Source organism: Rhinolophus ferrumequinum, chromosome 8, assembly GCF_004115265.2.
Source record: "Rhinolophus ferrumequinum isolate MPI-CBG mRhiFer1 chromosome 8, mRhiFer1_v1.p, whole genome shotgun sequence".
NCBI classification, from domain to species: Eukaryota; Metazoa; Chordata; class Mammalia; order Chiroptera; family Rhinolophidae; genus Rhinolophus; species Rhinolophus ferrumequinum.
In genome coordinates this window covers 2,576,229-2,596,884 of record NC_046291.1, presented here as the reverse complement: position 1 = coordinate 2,596,884, position 20,656 = coordinate 2,576,229, and the positions used below count along the sequence as shown (strand labels likewise).

Sequence of the window (20,656 nt, the reverse complement as noted above, 5' to 3'; positions counted from 1 at the left end):
GTCCGCTAGGGACACGTGGCCGGGAGCGTGTGTCCCCAGCATGAGAACTACCGTTGCCAGCCCATCTCACCAGAGGTCACACACTCCATTTCCTTCATTTACGATCACAGCCACCTGCCCGGTCACCCTCCTGCTGACCTTTATCCACCTTCACCTTTGGGTGCCCCCCCACCCCACCCCCCACCCCCCGTCTGCTGTGCCCACAGAAGCCATTGTCTTTGGGTGAGAAAACGCCTTCTCACCATTTTCCCAGGACAGCTTCTCTGCCTTCCTAAGTCAGTAGAGAGCTGGCTCATCCCTAATGATACCCTGTCCTCACGACCCCCCAGGAGGAGATGGTGCCCCGTGGCGTGAGGCTCCAGAAGGGACAGCATTCTGCTTGCTGCCCACGGTCCAGAGAACCTGGCTTCGCCCCCTCTCTCATGAATTCATGCACCTGAGTGCACTCTGCCTCTTCCTGCCCTTGTCACTGGCCTCTGGCCATCACACCTTTAGCATTTGAGAACCTGGCCAGTATGGAAATGTCTGTCCTATTATAATAAATGCCCCTTATACATAAAATAAGCCCTTATACAGGAAATATAAAATGGCCTCCTCACATCTCACCTGTATAAAATATCAAGGACAAGAGTTCTGAGAATACACAGAGCACACATTCTCCACCTAAACCATGATTAACCTCAACTTTCACTGTGTGTAAACCATCATTTTCGGCTTACATGGCACAGGCACATGTAGTTTTTATCGCCTCTTAAGACGCAGTTAAAAGGTGCGTCATTGTTTTCTGTACCACCGAGAAAAGCAAAAACTGCTGATTAGAACTGCAGGCAGCTCTGATTATAAGGTGTACCCCAGCCTCAGCGATGTCCAGATGTGAAAAACTGGGGGCATCGCAGAAGGCACAAAATACAGCGGGGAGCGTGCTGTCCCATTGGGCCTTCTGATTCACGAGGAGAAAAAGATTCTGAATGTAAGAAAAACGAAAGGGGTAGATTTAAATGGACCAGACTACAGCGCTTAGAAAAAAATTAAGACTCAGCTTCTCCTCCAACACACACTTGTTTTTAAAGGCAAAATGAAATATGCTAACTATTTGTGTGCTTAAATACCCCCCTTTAGAAGAAAGCATTTCTCCCCAGTGATGTAAGTGAAGGCTTTAGGCAAAGACAATACTTGTTTGACATTTATGTCTGAAATATTACTGTGTCGTGACGCAGCGGGACTGCCTGAGGCGTGTCCCTTGTTTGTCTAACCTTCCATACTGTTTTCTCCATTCTTTGGTAGGAAGACAGTGAGCGCTACTCCCGTAGATCGAGGAGAAACACATCGGTTAGTACGCGTTCATTCTGATCGAAATCTAAGTTGTATTTTTAGTGGTTGAAATAGAGATATGATACATGCATGGATATCTCAGTGATGTTAATTAAAGTCGTTAACTAAAACTGACATTAGTACCTAAACAAAGACTGTGGACTCAGCTTTTAACATTTTGATCTAACTTGGCTGGGGGGAGAGAGTGTTTGAGAAATTTCGGAGTATGAATATATTCCTGATAGTTTTCGTGGGTTTTTTGCTATCAAATACCCATGAATACTTTGCAGAGTAATGTGCATCGAGGGTGTGTATCAGCTCTTGAATGAAATTAATTGAAAGCCGTATTATCCAAAAACACCCTCCGTCAACAGAGATGCACAGACACAGCTCCTCGGCCAGGACCTCGGCTCAGGTCCACTGAGACTTTTTCCGAGGCTCCCGAGGGGCGGGGCCCCACGGCTGTCGGTTTCTCTCTGTGTTACAGTCACGCTTGTTTCATCCTTTCTCTCACTAGGCTTCTGATGAAGACGAGCGCATGTCAGTGGGTAGTCGTGGAAGCCTGAGGGTCAGTAACCTGCGTGGTCCGGTTGATGGTCCGAGTGCTTTGCTCTTTCATCCCTGCCTTCGTCCTTCTTCTTCGTTGTCCCTGGAGTCTTGGGGTCAATATCTAACGGACATAATGCTTGTTTAAAATCTAATCAGTGCTGGGCTGTTTCCTTGTTGTTGTAGACAGAGTATTAATAAGCGATGCACTTCTCCCAAGAGGGGAAGTCGTAATGTTTCTTTATGTATTTGTCCACATCACAAAACGGCCACCCCTTGACTGAGGTGTGAGGAAGGAGAGTGTGAAGGCACATTCTGTCAGTCACGTCCTATTTCACACACTCCTCAGTCAAATTTGAATCTCAGGGAAAATAACCGCAAGTTAAAATAATTACCATCCAGCGGTGTTTTGCGTAGCTTCTCAAAAGCTGCCGTGGGCTGCCTGGAGGAAAATCGGAGCAGATTGGATCTGTAAGGTCTCTGCCTGCTCACCTTCAGGAAATCTTCCTTTCTTCCACTTGGTGAAATCTCTTCGTCAGTGTCAGCTTAATGGTTGATAAACCCAAATACATGTTTCTCCTTAAACAGTCCCAAAATATTAACAGGTATCTTTGAAAAACTGTGTGCTTTGAGCAGGGCGGTAGAGAAACTGTGTGTAAGTCAGTAAATGAATCTGGGCGTGCCAGTTTAATTTGCCTTGCGGTTACAAGTCTGTGTCACTGCTGGTAATAATGAGGCCTCAAGACAGCCACCACATTTTACTTAATGACCCCATAGAGCGGGAGGTTTGTTTTCATCACGGTGACAATTAAATCATAAACCACTCCTAGACTTCTCGTATAGGCATTCAGTGTGCTGTAATGGGGCCATTTGTAACAATAAACCCTGAAGGTGATACCCTGGTGTGCTGTTGGGTGACTGTTATCATGGTCCTTGCGCTGCCAAAGGCAGATCCACAGTGACTTTGCCAGAAAGTTCCAAAGTCAGCTAAAGAGGTTCCTTGACCCTACGGCTGTCATGTCCTCACCGTTTCACGCCAGAGGAAGGAAGATGTATGCAACCAAAAACATTACACATGCCACACTCACTTTGCAGAATCCGAGGTAAGACCCAGAAATCAAGCTGTCGCATACGTAGGCTCAGGAGAAGGTTGAGTATTTTGTAGAGGAGGAAATAAAATTGCTCAGACTGCTTCAGATTTTAGGAATTACAGCAACATTTGCCATGGAGGTTTTATTTAATGTATTGGATTTTATGCTGGCTATTGTTCTAATGTAATTCCTGTTGCAAATACACGTGAGAGTTTGTTAAGATTTTAAATATTGCCTGTTTTGTTTTTGCTGTGATTTACTTAGTTTTTTTTGACTGATTTTGGCAACTCTCTTTTCTGTTGTTTTCCTTTTCCATCCTTACTTTGACAGTCGCAGCCTGACTTGCAGTCTGGCGGTCCCTGTGCCTGGGTGAGATGGTTGGATAGACTTGCAGTGTGATCCTAACGTGTTGTGTGACAGATAATAACCAGCGGTGTTTCAATTAATACCATTGTCTAAAAATCCAACAACATCTTTGTCTGAAAGACACATGCCACGTACCAGTCTTTACCCGGAGACTGAGGGCCAGAGGGAGGTGAGCCCACCAGAGTGTGTGGTCTTCTCCCACAGCTTCCTGGGCACAGCTCTGAGCCGCCTGGTCGGGCTCTGGAGCCCAGATATGGGTGCTGCCGCCCCACCCCCGTGGGGTCTTTGAATACCAGCTATTGGCCCCACACTGAGCCAGCAGCATGGAGCCCAAGAAGGGAAAAGGTGTCGTCTTATTTTCAAGGAACTCAAAACAGATCCAGAATTCCCCAATTCTCCATTTCTTTAAGATGTTCGAGTCATTTTATCTGATGGAAAACCCATTATTTTCTAATCCATATCCGTTCAAATTAAATGTACCGCCTGGTTGGTTCTTTTGCCACAAAGTGCCGTTTGAAAGAGACCTCTCAGTTCCAGAAGCAAGACGGAGGTTTTAGATTCAAATTCGGAATTTCCCATCTTCCGTGTGCCAGGAGAGTTTCTGCCCCTCGTGCCAGGGGAAGGCCTGTACATGTACATGGCACTAAACGGAAGAAAGATTTCTCCTCAGCAGAAAGGGCCCTCGGCCCAGGGCGGTCTGGCACTGACGCCATCGCAGCACACTTCTTCACTTAAAGAACTTTTCTGAAAGTGTTTTGTGCTTCATTTCTGCCCTCCCATTTCAAAATTACTTAGCAATTTCCTGTTTTTAAAATGGATTTTTACCGTTAGGGGGCAATGATCAGCGCCATACATCTGCCTGCATGGCAGCCTTGGTCCTGAGCCTCCTGGTGGCGCTGCTGTCCCCATGTGAGGGGCAGGAGATGGAGGGTGGAGTGAATTGCCTAGGACAGGGCGTCGCAGCCCTGTGTGGCCTAAGCCACCGGGAGGGAGTCCTGGGGGGACAGGTCATTACATGCAGAAAGAGCACTTCCACAGTGGCTCTGGCTGGCGAGGGCATTTCTGCGACAGTCATTTTAGCAACTCTTCTGTCCTCTAAGTAATTAAATGCGTTAGCAACATGTTTCTAGATCGTTAGCCTTTTTATTTTAAACGCACAGTGAAATTATATTTAAGGGCCAGTCTCTGGTGGAATGAAAGAACGTACATGTGAGCAATAGTAGGGACACTTTGTGCATTTCAGTTTGATTTTCAGCTTTTATTCTGTTTTAAAACTAAATGGAGGGCATCAAGTAGCGCCCGTACAAGTTTTGATTTTGCCGTTCTTATTTTGTCTCCCATCTCTGATGCCCTGGCAGGTGAGCTGTCTTTTGACTCAGTAGAAAACTAATCTCACACTGTTAATCAGAAACGCTAACAGTTGCCTTCTGCATGGTCCCGTGTGAAGTTTGTTGGTCCTCTGCTAGTGCTGCATGGTGGTGTTTCACTTTCGGACCAGTCACAGCTCACCCCTATAATCTCTGGTTTTGACAGGATGTTTATTCTTGTACCTTATGTATTCTCTTTTAGAAAATGCTGATTTGTGAACGAATGCCCTTTTTATTTTGGTTTCTCTGGTTGCAGTGCTTTTCGATGTTGCTATGTGTAAGATTCACTTGGGGAACTCGTTAAAGTGTCTATTTCTTGGCCCTTAGGGAGCTTGTTAAAATGCACATTCCCAGGCCTCCAGGTGTTCTGATTCCTTAGGTTAGGTGACCCTCACGCAGGTGGTTTGCCCAGTAAGGAGCGTTGAAACCAAATTCTGCAGAACGAAGCTGGCTGAATGTCAGAGACCTGACTTAAGATAAAGTTGCTATGCAGTTCTATGGACTTTTTAGTCTGATGTTACAGTTAATTTTCAACTCTCCTGACCCTATCCTGCCACATAAAACAGCTCCACCCATCTAAATACAACCCATAAAAACCATCCAAGAGAAGAAAGTTGGTTATTTCTTTAAGAAGGTCAAAGTACTTCTCACAATAGAGAGGTTGCTGAGATCCTATAGATTTGGGAATACGTTCTAGGAATATATTCCCCAGGACAGAATGCCATGCCAGCAGAAAAGGGTGGATGTTCCCCAAAGCCTTGGAAGTAAGAGTTTTTCCTGCGTTTTCATGGAAGGCCAGAAGAGAAATGGTGAGAGAGGGTAGTCACTTCCCAACATTCACCCACCCTCTGCTCTATGCTGCAGGCCAAATTAGAAACAAGAAGACCAGAAGGAAGGTTCGTCTTAAGCAGTCTGCGCTTTATCAGCAACAGTGGAAATCCAGGGGGTTGTCTGTGGGACACATTTTTATTCCTCATTCATTAGAACAAAGTCATCTCATCTTGACTGGTGATGTTAGCCTTCACCATTGTATTCTTTCCAGAAACTAGTTCTTAAACAGCTATCAAGAGAATACTACCGAGGTCTGAAATATACAAGCTCTTGACATGTGTTTCCATATCAAATAATCTTGTCAGTCACGAGAATTCCTGCCAATCTCCAAAGGGTTTTTTTGCTATTAAATTTGTTTCAGAAATGTTGTCATGTTCCTTATAGAGTTTTCAAGTTGAATGCGGAGGGATTTCTACGTACTCTTTGGTTTAATTTAGAAACTTCAAGTTGGTTTGTTTTTTGACTTGCAGTAAATACGTACTTTCATAGTCAAGATGTCCTGCCCCGGATTTATAATCTGCCTGGAAAGTCATTTATTTATTCTGCATTGATGTTATGGCTGCAAAATATGTGCTAACCAGTCTCCCCACCTTGTCATCAGATGTGGTCCTCACAGTGGCCCGGCAGAGTGTGTGTTCCCGTGCATTTGCACAGCCGAGGAAGTGGGGGTTCCAGCAGATTAAATAACTTGCTGAAATGAAGGTCACATGACAAAGCTTATGTTTGGACTTTGGACTCGTATCCACGACCCCTGGCATCTCCATTTTTACCAGTTGTGTGGAGTGCCCCTCCTTTGTCTGCCACGCGAGCTGGTTGTGTTTTCGTTGCTTGACAGTTCTTCTCGTAATCAGCAGAAACGTCCTTATGGACGGAATTAGAAGCCATGCTTTGAGTCAGGGGGTGTTGGGCTGACAGTAGAGACGAGAAGGGAGTCAGGCATACATTGAACTTCATCATTTTGTTCTTTCTGGAGGATGAAGTAGGAAATCATGAAATATGTCCTCAGAGTTCATTTCGAAAAATAAAGTAGCACGACCGGGTGAATGAAAAACTAACAATGAGGCTATATCCCACTGTTTTTCCGTGATGAACCTTTTCATTTAACTATTGATTGAATAGAAGCTGTTTCTGAATTTTCTAAATACAGCTTCATCCTTGGCCATAATTGTCAAGGACTTACCCTCAACCAGGAACTGAAAACTGACTGACTCAGGGGAAACCATTACCCCCCAACCTGCCAGTCATGCTTCTCGCAAGCTGGGATTGCCACAGCACTACCTGCCAAAAACTGGAAACGGGGAAACTGCCCAGGAACACGGCTGCTCCCGGGTCCACGTGCTTCGTCCCTAGGAGAGACTTTGGCCTTAAGTCCTGGGGTGCCCTGTAGTTACAAGTCACGCTGAGGGGGCTCATTCCATTCACCTAACCGTGCTGTTTCTCCCAAGTTGTAGTGGAGAAGATGGGAAGCATTTGGGGAGCCTGCTGGGATCCGTGTTATCCGGGGCCCCCTCATTCAGCCACTCCACTAAGAAAGCACTGTTTGTACCTGGCTGCTTCTTTCTTGCTGGTCTCTGTACCTGTGTCTTCATTTGTACGCTGATTTCTTCTTTTCGTCCTTGAAACAGACAAACGGTTATGCTGCAGAGTTATATGGATCCCAGCCCCTGAATAGAGATCTGGCAGGGTTAGGACAGTAAATTTGCATGCCACTACCTTCAGACAGGTTGCTCCAAACTTTTTAAAAATATTGCTTGATTTCTTTGCATTTTTTCCCGTGTTATAGGGGGTCTCTTTTTTTTTCCCCTAGCGCATGATAGAATAAAAGCTGATATTTTTCGACTAGTAACCATTCTGAGAATGTTAACATTCTAACCTTCTGAGTATTCGTGTAAGAGATTCATATTGATACGTATCGCTAAGTGTAAAAAGATCTGCAATTAAGGATTAGCTCTTCCATTATTTTGTTGCCATAGGTGTATGTGTATATTAAGTATGTTCAGCTTCCACATATACTGAAATTCAGCAGTCTTTCTACTGCTGAATTTCTGCAGTCTTCCTACTGCTGAAGAGGTAGAAATTCCAGTCTTTCTACCTCTTCCGTTTGTCATTTTAAAGATACATCCCAGAGCCTGTGTTTTCCTAAATATCAGTGTCGGAATGCTCACGGTTCAGGGGTGGGAGGCAGAGAGGAACGGAGTCACCCTGTACAGTGGGAGACAGAGGACGACAGGGGCCCGTGGAAGGAGCGTTGGAGAGGAGCAGGGGAAGGAAGGACTTTGGGTTTATCAAGGGGGTCTTTGGGGATTTCAAAAGGTTAAACTGAAATTAATTTTCATGACCTGCTGCAGATCTGTTACACATTAAGTTATCTAAAATCTTTCTGTACTTACATTTGCTTCATTTCTTCTTATAGTAACAAATTTTACTAGTTGTGCAAAATAGTATTTCTTTGAATTTATCTTATATTAAAATACATATACACTTAAATTATATCTTCGGGTTTCAAAAGGGTACCCCACCTTAGCTTTCTGAAACTGGCTGATCCGGTTTCTTCCCCCGGCCCCTCTTAGGGATTGCATACACTCTGTTTCGTGTAAGCTTTCCTCATTCCAGGCTAAGAAGACCCTCCCCGTGTAAAGGCTCTGTCTTCTCATTTACGTTGCTTTTTGCATTGACGTCCCTTGGACTTTCTCCAGTTCTGTTATGTATTTCTAGAAGCTTCTGACCATTCCAGGGACAGAAGCAAGCACCACACCATTCCGTCCTGCAGACTGTGTCGTGCTGGCTTTATGGGACAAGAGCCACGATGTTCTCTGATGGAACCAGACGGCTTGTCGGGGTTATACTGACAAGGTCGCAACTTTTCACCCAAATGCGTTACTTCACTATACTTGATCCCAAGTAGGACAGTTTAGAGTTGGAAGTTACTGTAGAAGCTGTCTAGTCCAACTTCTGCCCAGAATTACATTTTCCTCTAGAATATCCCAAACATGTAGTTGCCAACATTTTGTTAGGCATGACGTCAGCCTCTGTGTTCTACTTATAGCCATATATTTTAATCTCTGACTTTCACGTTCAAACAGTAAAAGTGTGGTTTGTGTTTTAGTTAAAATGTAAGTAATGCCTCTAGAAATCAGATACAAAAGAACTTGATTATAAAACGGTTCACCACAGTGTGAAATTGGATATAAAATTGTTTTAATAAATAAGACACATAATGATCGAAGAACCAAATGGCCTACATCTAAGGCAGCAGCAGATAGAGGACGATCCGGGAGCAGAAAACCCCAGGAACGGTGTGAGGCTGAGGTTAGACAAAAGGGAGGGTGGGCACGGGAAGCTTTCCAGAGGTTGGGGATACCAGTCACGGGAAGGGACCGAATGGCCAGGCTGACGACAAGAGTTCGGAAATACTGTTTCCCCGACGAGGGAACTTGGGCTCCGCAGGAAGACTTGACTGGTCACCATCTCGTGGCTTCACCGGTAGTGTTCACACTTGCTTCCCCATCCATATTCTGGGTTGGATCTGACCTTTTTAGAGTATATATCCAAGAAACCATAAAACCCATAAAGTCGGCTGCTGTGTGTCCAACAGACAGTGGTTCTCAGCTGGAAAACGGGGCAGGGGATTCTCACAGCCTCCCCTCACCTGCCCAGAGCTTCAGAGCTGAGCTTTAGCCCTCAGGTGTGCTCTGGCCTGAAGGAGGATGGGAAATTTCGCCAGAAGTGGAATTTTACTTAGCTACAAAGGTACGTATTACTGAAAGTCCAGACTAGGAGGTTATAGACGGTCCGTCATGAGTTGTAGTAATTATAAATAATACTAGAGATGGGAAGTTGTAAAAACAGTAAGAGTTCAACGTTCAGCCACACCACTGAGACGTAAACACTGGAATGATGAATACCACTTAGAACCTCTCGTTGTTAAGTTTGTGCTGTAACAGAGGGTCTGGACTCTAGGGCATTCCTGGAGGACTAGTACTGGTTTGGTTGTGTAATTTCATGTTTGCCTTTGACCGGGACAGGTGGTGTTTGGGGGACAGTAAGGATGTGCAAGTCACTTAACAGTGTCTTCTTTGGTGCCCAGAATTCCAGCTACAGCGGTGACGGCAGATCCAGTACTTTGTCATCATCCAGAGAGGAGAAGTTGGTTGGTTTCCATTTAAATCTTTCCCACCCTCTCTTCAGAAATGACAGGTTTTGTAGCATGCAACCGTGTGTGTGTGAATTCGGCTCTCTTTTCTTTTTAAATATCTAGTTTATGAATTTCCATTTGGATAGATGTGAAAGTCAGTTTTTTTTGAGCAGTAATTAGCTGTGATATATTTAATTCAGACTCACCCCACTATCTTGCATTGGAATTCATGTTCAAATGTTTGACGATAAATTATAGTATTCAGCTGGGTACAATGGAAGAAAGTACTTATGTGGGTATTTTGTAGTTAGAATTAATCAAAAGGGAAAAAAGAAAGCCTTGAATGTCTTTCCTCAAGGGCCCCTGAGAACAGAATTGCTTTGTAGGGTGCATGTGAACTTGGTGGCAATTCCGCAGGGAGGGACGAGACTTGGCATGAAAATCAAATCCACGCCCACAGGTCTCCATGGTAACATTCCTTCCCGTACTTCGAGGACCTGCATTAGTGTCGGTAGGCAGATATTTCTAAATTATTGAAGTGTCCTCATAGGAAAGGCTTGTTTGTCCTAGGTAAGGTTCATAGTTACTCGGCGAACATACGGAGCTTGTTTAGCAAGGGAGGTCACAGAAGTAAGATAGGCTCTCTGGAAGCCTTTACTTCTACGTAGGGTGATGGGGAGAAACTTCATTTTGCCAGAAAGTGTCATAAGTACGGATGTGAACTCAATCTGAGGGTATAAATGGGGGAAAAAGAATACATGGAAACTAACCAGGTAGAGCCACGGGAGTCTGTTTCCTGGCCTCTGTCATGCCCGGTCCCTGCCCCCCACTTCCTGGTTGGGGTGTCCAGACATTGCTGGCAGCTCCGACACCACATCCAGCACCCCCGCTGCCTCCTCCCCCCCCCATAATAATACAGACTCTAGGCTCAGGGCCCTTTCTTCCCCTGATAGATGAGTTCTGACTGAATATAAGATTGGCTATAAACACCAAAGTATTGGTGGGTTTTAACACCTTGAATTTGGGGGGTACTGTGTGTAGTTTCTTAATTCAAGGGAGGTTTTGCTGTTGCGAAGAGCACTTTGCATTCAGAAAACTAGTTCCTCCTCCCTTTACAAGAGGAGGAAGCTTACTCTCGAATATAAGCAGGTGATAGAGACCTAACAGCAAATTACTCACCAAAGGTCAGCGTGTATCTGACTCCCTTAAATTCATGGAAGAGAAATCACCCACATCCAAAGTGTTAAAGTCAAAATTAGCGCTGACCCATTCGAAACCTATAACACGCCAGAGCTTTCCGGAGGCCACATGTCCGCACCACTGAGCACATCTGACGCCTTATTTTACTTGCCCTCCCTCAAAATCTTCCTGGTTGTTCTGTGCTGAGATACCATATCTATCCCTGTACAGCGCCCAGGCCTGTTTGATTTCATTTAAGTCTAGAAAGGAAGCGATGTAATATGGAGCACGGAATGCTCTTCTGAGTGCATGCTCCAGTCTTAGATTGGCGGAAGCTGACCCTGGACTTGATGCCTCACTGTCGGGTGGCGCTGTGGGTGCTTTCTCCCCCTGGCCGAGAGACGTGGGCCTCTGCTTTCTGAGTCCCAGAATGGGGCTGTTCGCCTCACTCCTGGAACAAATTTCAATAGTTGTGTTACCGTACGTATGAGGCAGTTTCTCCCTGTCCACCCCAGAATTCCGCTTGCCTGCCCCTTAGGTCGTTTACGCGTAGAATATTCAAGGTACAGGAATGACAGGCTCAGGCTGTGGGACCTTGAGGGGTGGCAGAAGACCATAAGGTGGCATTGGGTTACCTGAAGGGAACAACTTCCTCTTCAGGGACTGTCCGTTCTTGTGTGGTCAGCAGGACACCGCTGACATCAAGTCTGAAGCGACCAGCCTCCACTGCAAGGCTCTTTTATGTGGGTAAAACATTTGATTTGGGGGAAACGATTAGTGTATAGAGTAGTATTCCCCAGATACAGGGTACAGAGTGTTGGTCTCAGAATCATAGCATTCAATTTCTCACGTCTGCTATGAATTCTAGACACATACTTTATGTCAATACCAAGCCAAGGAGTCCAAGCCGGAGACCAGCTCCAATAAAATGTTCTGCATAAAACAGAGGTTGACCCAATAAATTAAAAAAAAAAAAAAAAAATTAGAAAAATAAAAAAAAAAGAGTGTGGGTATTGTGGCAATCATTTCAGATACATATAACTTACATAGTTATGTTGTGCACCTTAAAATTACAGTGTTATATGTCAATTACCTCTCAATAAAACTGAAAGATTAAAAAAAAAAAAAAACAGAGGTTGATATCTCTGCAAATTCTTGGTTTTGCGCTTTTCCCACCAAGCTTTAAAAATTAGAACTCGAATTACAACGACCTTCAAAACCCCGAGGGTCTTGCCACCGATGAAGATTAATGAAATCTGTTCTTGCCTGTGTGCAGACTCCGAAGTCCTGATTTTGTCGCACGTGGTGGGTTTGTCAATTAACAGCACGGTCTTTGTTTCCTTCTGATCATTCTTCTTTCTCCGTCCCCCGTAAGTGCATGACCGTGACTGATTTGTTGTGAAAGGCGGTGTTGTGTGAATTTACAATAAGATGTACCTTGGACATGAAATCAAGTGGGAGCCCCTCGCCCTCCCGCCCACGTTCTCTGATTCCAGGGACTCTGCTGCTCGGACCTCGGCCTTTTCAGCAGTGGCCTCACTCGCACAGCCCTGTCTGCCCAGAGTGGAAACCGGGTCTGTCCCCCTTTTCACATCATGTCTCGCTCCTCCTTCCCTCTGTGTGTCACTTTCGTTGCCGAGTCAATGTGTGTGGACACTTCAGCCTCTTCTGTTTGAAGTCCAAAATGCTCAAGCCAGCAAGGGATTTTAAGTGGCTTGACTAATTTGCTTAGGACTTCTCTCAACCTTTTAAAACATGATCAAAAACAATTTAAGACCTTATATAGCAAAAACGAATTTAGGGAAAAGGGGGCTCTAGTGAATGGGAGTTTTCAAAAGCTCAAATCCAAAAAAATGGGTCTCTTGGGTCTCTCCTCCTTTTCCAGCAATTGTTCCCCATTTGGGGTTCCATTTGTTTTTTCAAAAATATTTTTCTCTAGCGAATGTGTCCAGGAAGCAATTTGGAAGGCTATTGTGCATATTCGGACCGCTCCGTCTTTGCGAAGTGGGGAGACCAGCATTATTTCTTTGGCTCGCTCTCCCCTCTGCTTCCTGTTTTCACAAGGCCTGCATGCAGGTCGGCCCTGGGGTGCTGGACCTTCTCAGCTGTACGGATGCAAGTCCGGTTCTCATGTAAGGAAATGGGCGCTGAGCTCCAAACACGGCTCATACTGTGGAGGTTGAATTGTCATCTCCTTGCATTGTCCTCTCCCTCCCGTGGCTGAGTGCTCCTTCTTTGGTCATGCACATTCCAGGGCTGGCCGGGGGCGCCCTGTGCGGTGGCCTCTGCCTGTGAGTGAGTCATGATGCTATTCCGGAGCTCAGTCTGTGACCACACTACCTTGTATGCTCCAGCACATGCCCCCAAGGCACTGTCCCAGCCTGATTCGAGTTCTGGGTGTGGAGCCGCTGTTCCAGACCAGTGCCAGCCCTGGCCGGCCGGTGCAGGCTGACAGCTCCTTTTGAGTCTTGAAGGCCGCTGCTGGCATCCTTTGATAGAAATGAACACACTAGGTCTGCTCACTCTCCCTGTGTGGCAATTTATCGATGAACACCCCTCACTGCTTTAGTAACTTGGGGTTTTGAGTTGCGGGTTTGGTTGCTCTTGTGGGTGTTGTTTACCTTGTCACCATTCTGTCTCATTCCCTCACCCTTTCTTCCAGGAATGCCTGAAAAGAAATGACTAGAAAATAGTCGTCTTTCAAAGATGCTGGGGAAGTTTACTGTTTTAAAGTTTAAAATCATCTCGTATTTCTCTTTCTTATAAATTTGGGTTTGCATCTGTCAGATTTACGGAGAACACAGTGCCGACGTCAGCTTTGTTTTTTCCTTCTAACCGTTGTACGATACTTTGGCTGCCACGCTAACTGAAAGCAGCGTGATTACCTTGTCACCAGGACATGTTGCTCTTTTTTCGAGGCTTTTAAAACCTGCCGTTTGCTTTCGTCCACCAGCCCTCCTACCTGTACAGCGCTGCCAGGCCCGCGGGGAGTTACCAGGTGCGTGTGCCCCATCCACGTCCCATCCCTTCCCCTGCCCCCCAGCCCTATGTGCCGCCCACTGTGCATGCGCGCCCCTCCCCGCGCACCTGCCCTGGGAGCGTGGACACCTGTTTGACGTGCCGCTGGGAGTGATTTAACACACATGCGGTCGTGTCTGTCAGCCTCCTCTGGCCAGGTCTGGGTTTTATTTCTCCCGACAGCTGACAGTAGCTGTCACGCCACTTCTGCCTCCAGGAACGCGGTGTTTGTGTAGGATCTCTGGGCAAGAACAGAGCAACCGAAGTTGACTTAATCTGTTGGCAGGAAGGAAGGTGTTTTTTAAATTGCTTTGGTGACCTTAACAGGTATTAATCCACTGTACTATATTACTTTGGAAATTTCCAGTTTTAAATACAAGGTACTTATGCTGTGCAGGAAACTTAAATATTCAAAGTAGCTATACTGTATTGTTACTCCCTCTGAATTTCCATCAAATTGCACACTTGTGAATTAGAACTATAACTGGCCGAGCAAACCAGCTGTATCCTCAAGGGGAAAGGTCCTTTTCGCTGGGCAGAGTCTGACGTGGCTGTGCCGAGTGCTGTAAACCCGTTTACCCTCAGTGACCAATTGCATAGGATTTTCAGGTTAACCAAGTATTCTGTTTTCTAGTTAGCCATTTTTTTTTCTCATTTCCCCCATCTACATTATTAGCCATTTTTAAAGCATTACAAAAATCAAACTATAATGACTACCCTATTGTATCCCAAAACATCAGGTGTGAGTGAGGAGGCCCTGACAAAATTCAGGATATTTGAATGTTCTGCTCGTTTTAAATCTAGATGAACATGTTTTTACTTAGCAAGCCATCTTTTTCGGAGAGATAGATGTGCAAAGGATCTATTGGAGGTGACACCACATGTGGTGACAGCAGCTAAAGCGTCGCTCAGGTGTCTGTACGGCCCTCCAGCACTTGACCTGTAAAGGGGTATTCAAGCCCTGCCTGCATGACTTCCCTTGTTTTTTTAGGACTCTTTCCTGGCACGTGTCAGTCTACCTTACATTTCCGTGTTTCTAGGTGCTGGGGGCGTCCTGTCCTGACAGTCTGTTTTTGTCACAGGCATCTGGGTTCAACGACAGCAGTCTCGGTGGGGCCCGACGGGGCAGTACCTCCGCATCCCACGCTGTAAGGCACTTTCTGTGTTTCTCAAGGTCACCCCTGCCTGCAGCATGACCTGGGCGGGCCGCCTGGCACAGTTGCAGCCCGGGGAGATAACTGACACTGTCTCATCTCAGTGCTCCTTTGTAATAAGGGTCACGGATAATGTGGATCACAGAGCCTGTGGTTGTTACTTTAATGTTCTTACTCGCAGTTTCTGTGGAGCTCAAGGGAAAAAGACTAACCTGGACTGAGCTTCATCGGCTCTTGTTCTGCAGGACACTCACAACACTAACGAGCATTGATGTGGTTGGTCTTAAAATGATCAGAGGAGGAAAGAGACCATGGGACAGGCCGCAGGTTGTTGTCGCCTCTGGATAATTGAGGAACATGGACAAATGTAAAGCCTCAGAATCTTACCTGTGCATCACCTCCTTTTTTGTTGTTGTCCCACCTCTTCAGAGGACTTGCAATGGTGTTGCAATAAAGGGTTGGTAGTTGTACAAGAAAGACTTGTTGAATGAAAAATTGAGTGAGTGAGTGAATGAGTGACAAAGGTAGACAAATAGAAAAGGGATCAGTCCATGAAATGGGGAAGCTAATGGGCCTGCCCCAACGACCAGTGGACACGGCGTCAGCCCTAAGCAGCAGTGTCCTTTGGCAGAAGTGTCCCTAAATCCTATAAAAATGCACCGAGCCCCACGTGAAACAGAACGGTTTACTACGAAACACTGAAAGTGCTTTTATAACTTGGCTTTTGAAAATAATTGGCTACTTCATAAACCAGCTAAATAATCCAACTATATGATTTTTTTGTATTTCTCCAATCGTGAATATTCAAGGATTCTTACAAAGTAACCGGTCTAACCTACTACTGTCCTTAGAAGGTACTTTTTGTGAATATTATATCGAATAGTTGACGTGGCATTCGTTTTGTTGACAACTCATTCAGCGTTTACTAATTTTGTGTTGCAGAACATTTTTCATGCAGTGGAGCCCGCTTTAGCGAATGTTTTCCCCAGTTCTTAAACATTTTTGTAGGCCGTTGAAAAGTTCCTAAACCAGGCCTAATGGATGAAATAGCTCAGGCCTGTACGTGATGGATAAAACGCAACTAAATGGTTTTCTTTTGTCAGAAAAGAGACAACATACTAATTCTTCAGGAGAAGGAAACTTTCCCAAGTGCCAGTAGTTGTCTGATGACCCAAGTAGAATTCCGGGTGTCTGGAGGATTCTCAGATTCTCTTTAAGTGTCGCGTCTGTCGGTTGACTTTGCTGGAGTGGCTGATTGTTGGCCTTCGGGATGGTGACGGGCTCCGCTGGGCGTTCTTCGCGTAGCTGTTATTTCTGTGTTTTCAGCCTCCTGTAGGAATCGCCTGGCATGAATGGCTGTAGCCCAGTTAAGGAAATGAAAGGTCTTGTCCTGGCAGCACAAAAGCCTAAACTAGGGCTGCCTGTTCCTGGTATCAAGCCATGCAGAAGAAATAAAAGAGAATAAAAAGAATTATTTTCTGCACCTAACAGTGTATCCCCACGCAGAAGGAGCTCAGCCGAGTTTGTTGACTTACATTGGACAAATTGAAGAGATCTTGGGGTGTCAGCTCTGTTCTCAGCAGCAAAGCAGCGGGCAGAGTGGCAGGGAAGGCTCACTGAGCTCCTGTCCCCTCCCAGTGTCCCCACCCCAGGTCACCCCAGTCCTTGTAATGCCCTCCAAGTGGACAGAGAGTGCTCAGAGCTCAGGAATGGGGCTTGGGGACAGCGCTTCCCCGGGCTCTCCACTCAGCTAGTAGTCATGGCCACTGATAAATCCACACACCCTCTGTAAGGCGGCTATGGTTTGGGGGTCCATCCTGTCTCGAGACCAGAGAGCTGCGACCTCAGAGTCCGGGCTGACCCCAAGCCTGCATGGGACGGTCTTGATCTAGGAGGACGTTTCTTTATCTCCATTCTCCTGAGAAGTTAGTCTCAACCACAGTGTGTCTTTCCAGTTAAATAACTTAATTATGATTAAATGGTTAGATGAGGTTAAATGACTAGTTTTGTTTTGTTTTTAAGTATAACTGTTTTGCTTGGAAAACCTTTGTGTGTTAGGACTGCCGTGCTGTTATTAAGCTGTGTGCGCGCTGTAGGAAGTTCTCGTGGCTGTGTGTGGAGTGACCCTCTTAGCTGCTTTGACACTGGAAGTGGTCATCACCAGCACTGCCATCTGCTCAGGAGCCACAACAGTTGTGTCAGCGGAAAGTGAAAGCGGGGGGAAGCCGGCACGCATCCTCTCGTGTGACCCTCAGCTTCTCTGTGTGGCCGGTGTCCTTCCTTCCACATCAAGGACCACAGGCTCAGTCGCTCTCCCAGGGTCTCGTGCCGACAACAGAAGGAACCGGGGCTGTATCTTTGTACCTTACGTGAGCTCACATGAGCCAGCCACACTCCACTGACTCCCAAACATAAGCAGCCCGAAAGGTGGCATGTGGACCACGGTGAGACCGTCTTTAAACGTTTCCTGCAGGGTCGGGTCAGGTTGGAGGCTTTGGGAGGAGTTTCTGACCGAGGAGGTGGGGAAAGTTGGGTCGGCCGTACGCTCTGGCCAGTCTGTCGTATGTCTGCACCCAAAACCCGGATGTGGGTGACAAGAACACAGCAGGGTCTGTGTACAGGAGGTTTCCTCACTTGTGTCAGTGAACCAGAAGGCGAAATTCTGCCATACAGCGCCGATCGTATGTGTTTTCCTTTCTTTTGAACAATAATAATAGTTTTGCTACAAGACGAGGCTCAGGATACCTGTACGTTTCCTGTGTATCCTGTACGTGGCAATGGTTGCTGCACGTGGTGTTTTCTGTGCCCTTGAAGCTCCTCACACCTCTGTATAAGTACACAGTAAATGGCGGATAAGGGAACGGATGCAGGTAGGATGGGTCTGGGGACTCACCCATGTTGACCAAGGCTGTTTATAGGCTAGCGTTGAGGCTGCTCATTCAGCAAATATTTCTTGAGCGCACAGTGTGTGCCAGGCCTTATTGCATCACTGGGGACTCAGCAGGGAACAAAGTAAACGACCTTACCCTCAGGGGAATTACGTTCTGGTGGAAGAGACAGGATTTAAGATGAGATGGAGCCCCCTGACGGTCTGTGGTTCCTGTAATTTGCAGCAAGATAATGCCTGTGGGGTTTCCCCTGGGGTGTGACAACAGCTGAGAGACCCATCAGTGGCTGGCCTGGTTCCGGGGTCAGGAGGAGCTCCCTGCAGGGCTGTGTGGGCCTCTCCATGACGCTCCTTGGGCCATGTCATGGCCTGTCTTCCTAAATTGTGTCAGAATCCTGCCTGCCCTCCACCCTTCCCCAATCTGCCTCACTCAAGAGGACAGTAAGAATTTTTTTAAAAAAAGAAAATATGTCTAGGACTGGAACAAACGTGAATACACTCTAAAGTCAAGAGGGCGTGGCTACCAGATACGATAGGTCAGTTGCTGGTGTTTTTCTTTAGCAGGAGAGGGACAGTTTAGGTGGGCAGACAGGTGACGTGGCCCTTCAGGAAGCCATGCCCAGTTTTGTCTTAACTCTAAATCTTACTTTGCTTTCACTTGGGAAGGTAGTAGAGGAGCAAGGATGTGCTTTGCCCAAAAGCCCAGCCCCTGTCTCGCTCTTCTCTCTCTCTGCTGGGTTGGGAGGTTGGCTCATGAAAAACGGTCATTTCCACAGCGATGAGGTGGTTCTCTGTGCACCCACGAGGCGTGTGACTCCACACCCAAGTCCAGCGGGTCCTTTGTGTTACTTTCTTCTTACTAACCAACTAAATCTGTGTTCTTTTGATGTTGTGATTAAGTCTTTATATTCTTAGCGGGCTGTGAGACTCAGCCTGCTTCCCCAGGGAAGCCTGTGCTCCATGCCACCCTGTCTCCTATATTGCGCATGGCTCACCTCACAGCTAACGGAGCACTTGGCGGGGGCCTCCGGCCTCTGTGCATCTCTGCTGACTCTGTCCCTTTGTTTCTGTCTGCGTGTCTGGCGCCGGGCTGTGCGGGCAGCCCTCCGAGCACAGTGGCCACCTCAACTCCAGCTCCCGTGCATCGTCCAGAGCCAGCTCGGCGCGGGCCAGCCCCGTGGTGAGTGCACCGCCCCTCTCCTCCCTCACTTCTCAGTCCTGCAGAGGGAAGCCTTCATCCACCTCCCAAAGCCTGAACGCGGACCAAGTAGCTAGGCTTTTCCATGACCCGTTTCAGGTCTGCGTAAAGCCAGAACTGGGGGGGAATGCTGCCAAATTCAGAGTGTTACTGGTCAGTGATATCAGAATTGCATGGCTAAATTTCTGAAGGACCAGGTAAGGAATTATTAACAGTGCTGGGAGATGGGTTCTTCCTGGGAGGAGGGCAGCTTTGAACAGTGGGGGAAACGTGGTCATATGCGTTGAGCTGCTTTTTTATGATTTAAAAATTTGAAGGATTGACTTTTAACATTTTGTATGACATATTGTGTATTCGACCCACATGGTTTTAAAAAAATAAAGTATGGGCCTGCCGTGACATTCCTAGTTCCGCTCCACCCCTGAGCCCCCCAGTTCTCAAATTGTTCAGTGAGTGTGAAACTGCAGAACTGCACCCCTGTTGTCACTCAGCATAAAATGTCCCAGGTTTTGCTTTGGAATATAGCCCCCGTCCTTTGAGTCTCGTGGTTGTGTATGTTTCTCAGGGTCTTTGGAATTTTAGGCAGTTTGACTTTGTGTGATGCTTTGTATGAGGCCGCGATACATTCTTGGGACAGTAGGGCCCAGGGGACAAATGAGGGGCTGGCACTATGGCCAGGGAGGGGCGTTCGGTGGGCAGGAGCTGGGGCTCTGTGCCATGGGGGGTGTGTGCCCTGTGGTATGCGTGCCGTGGGGTGTGCGTGCCGTGCGGTGTGTGCCCTGTGGTATGCGTGCTGTGGGGTGTGCGTTCCCTGCCGTGTGCGTGCAGGCCCTGCACAGAGCCTGACAGCTACACCGAAGGCCAGCGGCGCCTTCTGGATCAAGCCTGGGTACAGGACAGCAAAGATGGGCAGAGCCGGTCTGTTTATCTCCTCTCCTCCGTCGCAGAGAAACTTGAGAGGCTCTTAACTTGATCCCCTGACACCACAGTCAGATTCAGGATGCCTAAAATTTAGGCGATGTTCCTGATAATCCAACACGAGGCCATAGAACTGAGCCATCTGAGGGCGCCGGTGCACCCGCTTGTTCCGTCTTTACATTAGATACAGTCTTTCAAAGCTGTGGGGTTTCCTACCAAATGCAGATGTCGGCTGCTCCTAGAGAAGCAGAAGGAGCCCCAGAAACTGAGTCGGGTGGCCTTGGTCCCCGCTCCCTGTTGGCCGTGATGCCGAGGCCAAGGCCAGAGCTGGTCATCCCTGGGCTTCCACTGCTGTTTTCCTGATAGAGGAATGTTTCCTTCTACCATTTCCCTGTCGAGGGTGACAAAACAGAAGATCGATCAAGAGAGCCGTGTTAGAACAGGAGAGCCCGTTTCTTTGTGGAAGCGAAGACAGCCCCCTCCGTTGAAGCTGCAGACACCACCTCTGTACACTTGTCACCTGCCCAGCTGCCCTCACTGCCATTTGAGCCCCCCACCCCGTCCTGGAGGCCAGCGGTGAGGGGACAAAGAAAGGCCACATCCTGGACTCTCTCAGGTGAATGGTGGCAGACACACGACCCAGGTGCTCACTGCT

The 20,656-nt window shown here is 47.0% G+C and overlaps 1 protein-coding gene across 21 annotated transcripts in view; it reads left to right on the top strand.

Moving 5' to 3' along the window:
- The window catches only part of LRRFIP1 (LRR binding FLII interacting protein 1), a 135,351-nt gene that overhangs the window by 83,295 nt on the left and 31,400 nt on the right, over nucleotides 1-20,656 (top strand). For 5 of the 21 annotated variants that reach the window (XM_033112533.1, XM_033112514.1, XM_033112523.1 and 2 more), the window contains exons 1-7: nucleotides 1,834-1,879; nucleotides 3,279-3,317; nucleotides 9,600-9,662; nucleotides 12,323-12,400; nucleotides 13,780-13,824; nucleotides 14,885-14,992; nucleotides 18,988-19,065. The exons of 4 other annotated variants lie outside the window; for them this stretch is intronic. In XM_033112533.1, coding sequence (XP_032968424.1) covers nucleotides 1,850-1,879; nucleotides 3,279-3,317; nucleotides 9,600-9,662; nucleotides 12,323-12,400; nucleotides 13,780-13,824; nucleotides 14,885-14,992; nucleotides 18,988-19,065 — 441 coding nt within the window. In that variant the 5' untranslated portion in view covers nucleotides 1,834-1,849. Of the gene's footprint in view, nucleotides 1-1,284; nucleotides 1,330-1,828; nucleotides 1,880-3,278; nucleotides 3,318-9,599; nucleotides 9,663-12,322; nucleotides 12,401-13,779; nucleotides 13,825-14,884; nucleotides 14,993-18,987; nucleotides 19,066-20,656 lie in introns of those variants that run through there. 12 more of the 21 variants (XM_033112521.1, XM_033112525.1, XM_033112535.1 and 9 more) reach the window with 11 other exon arrangements.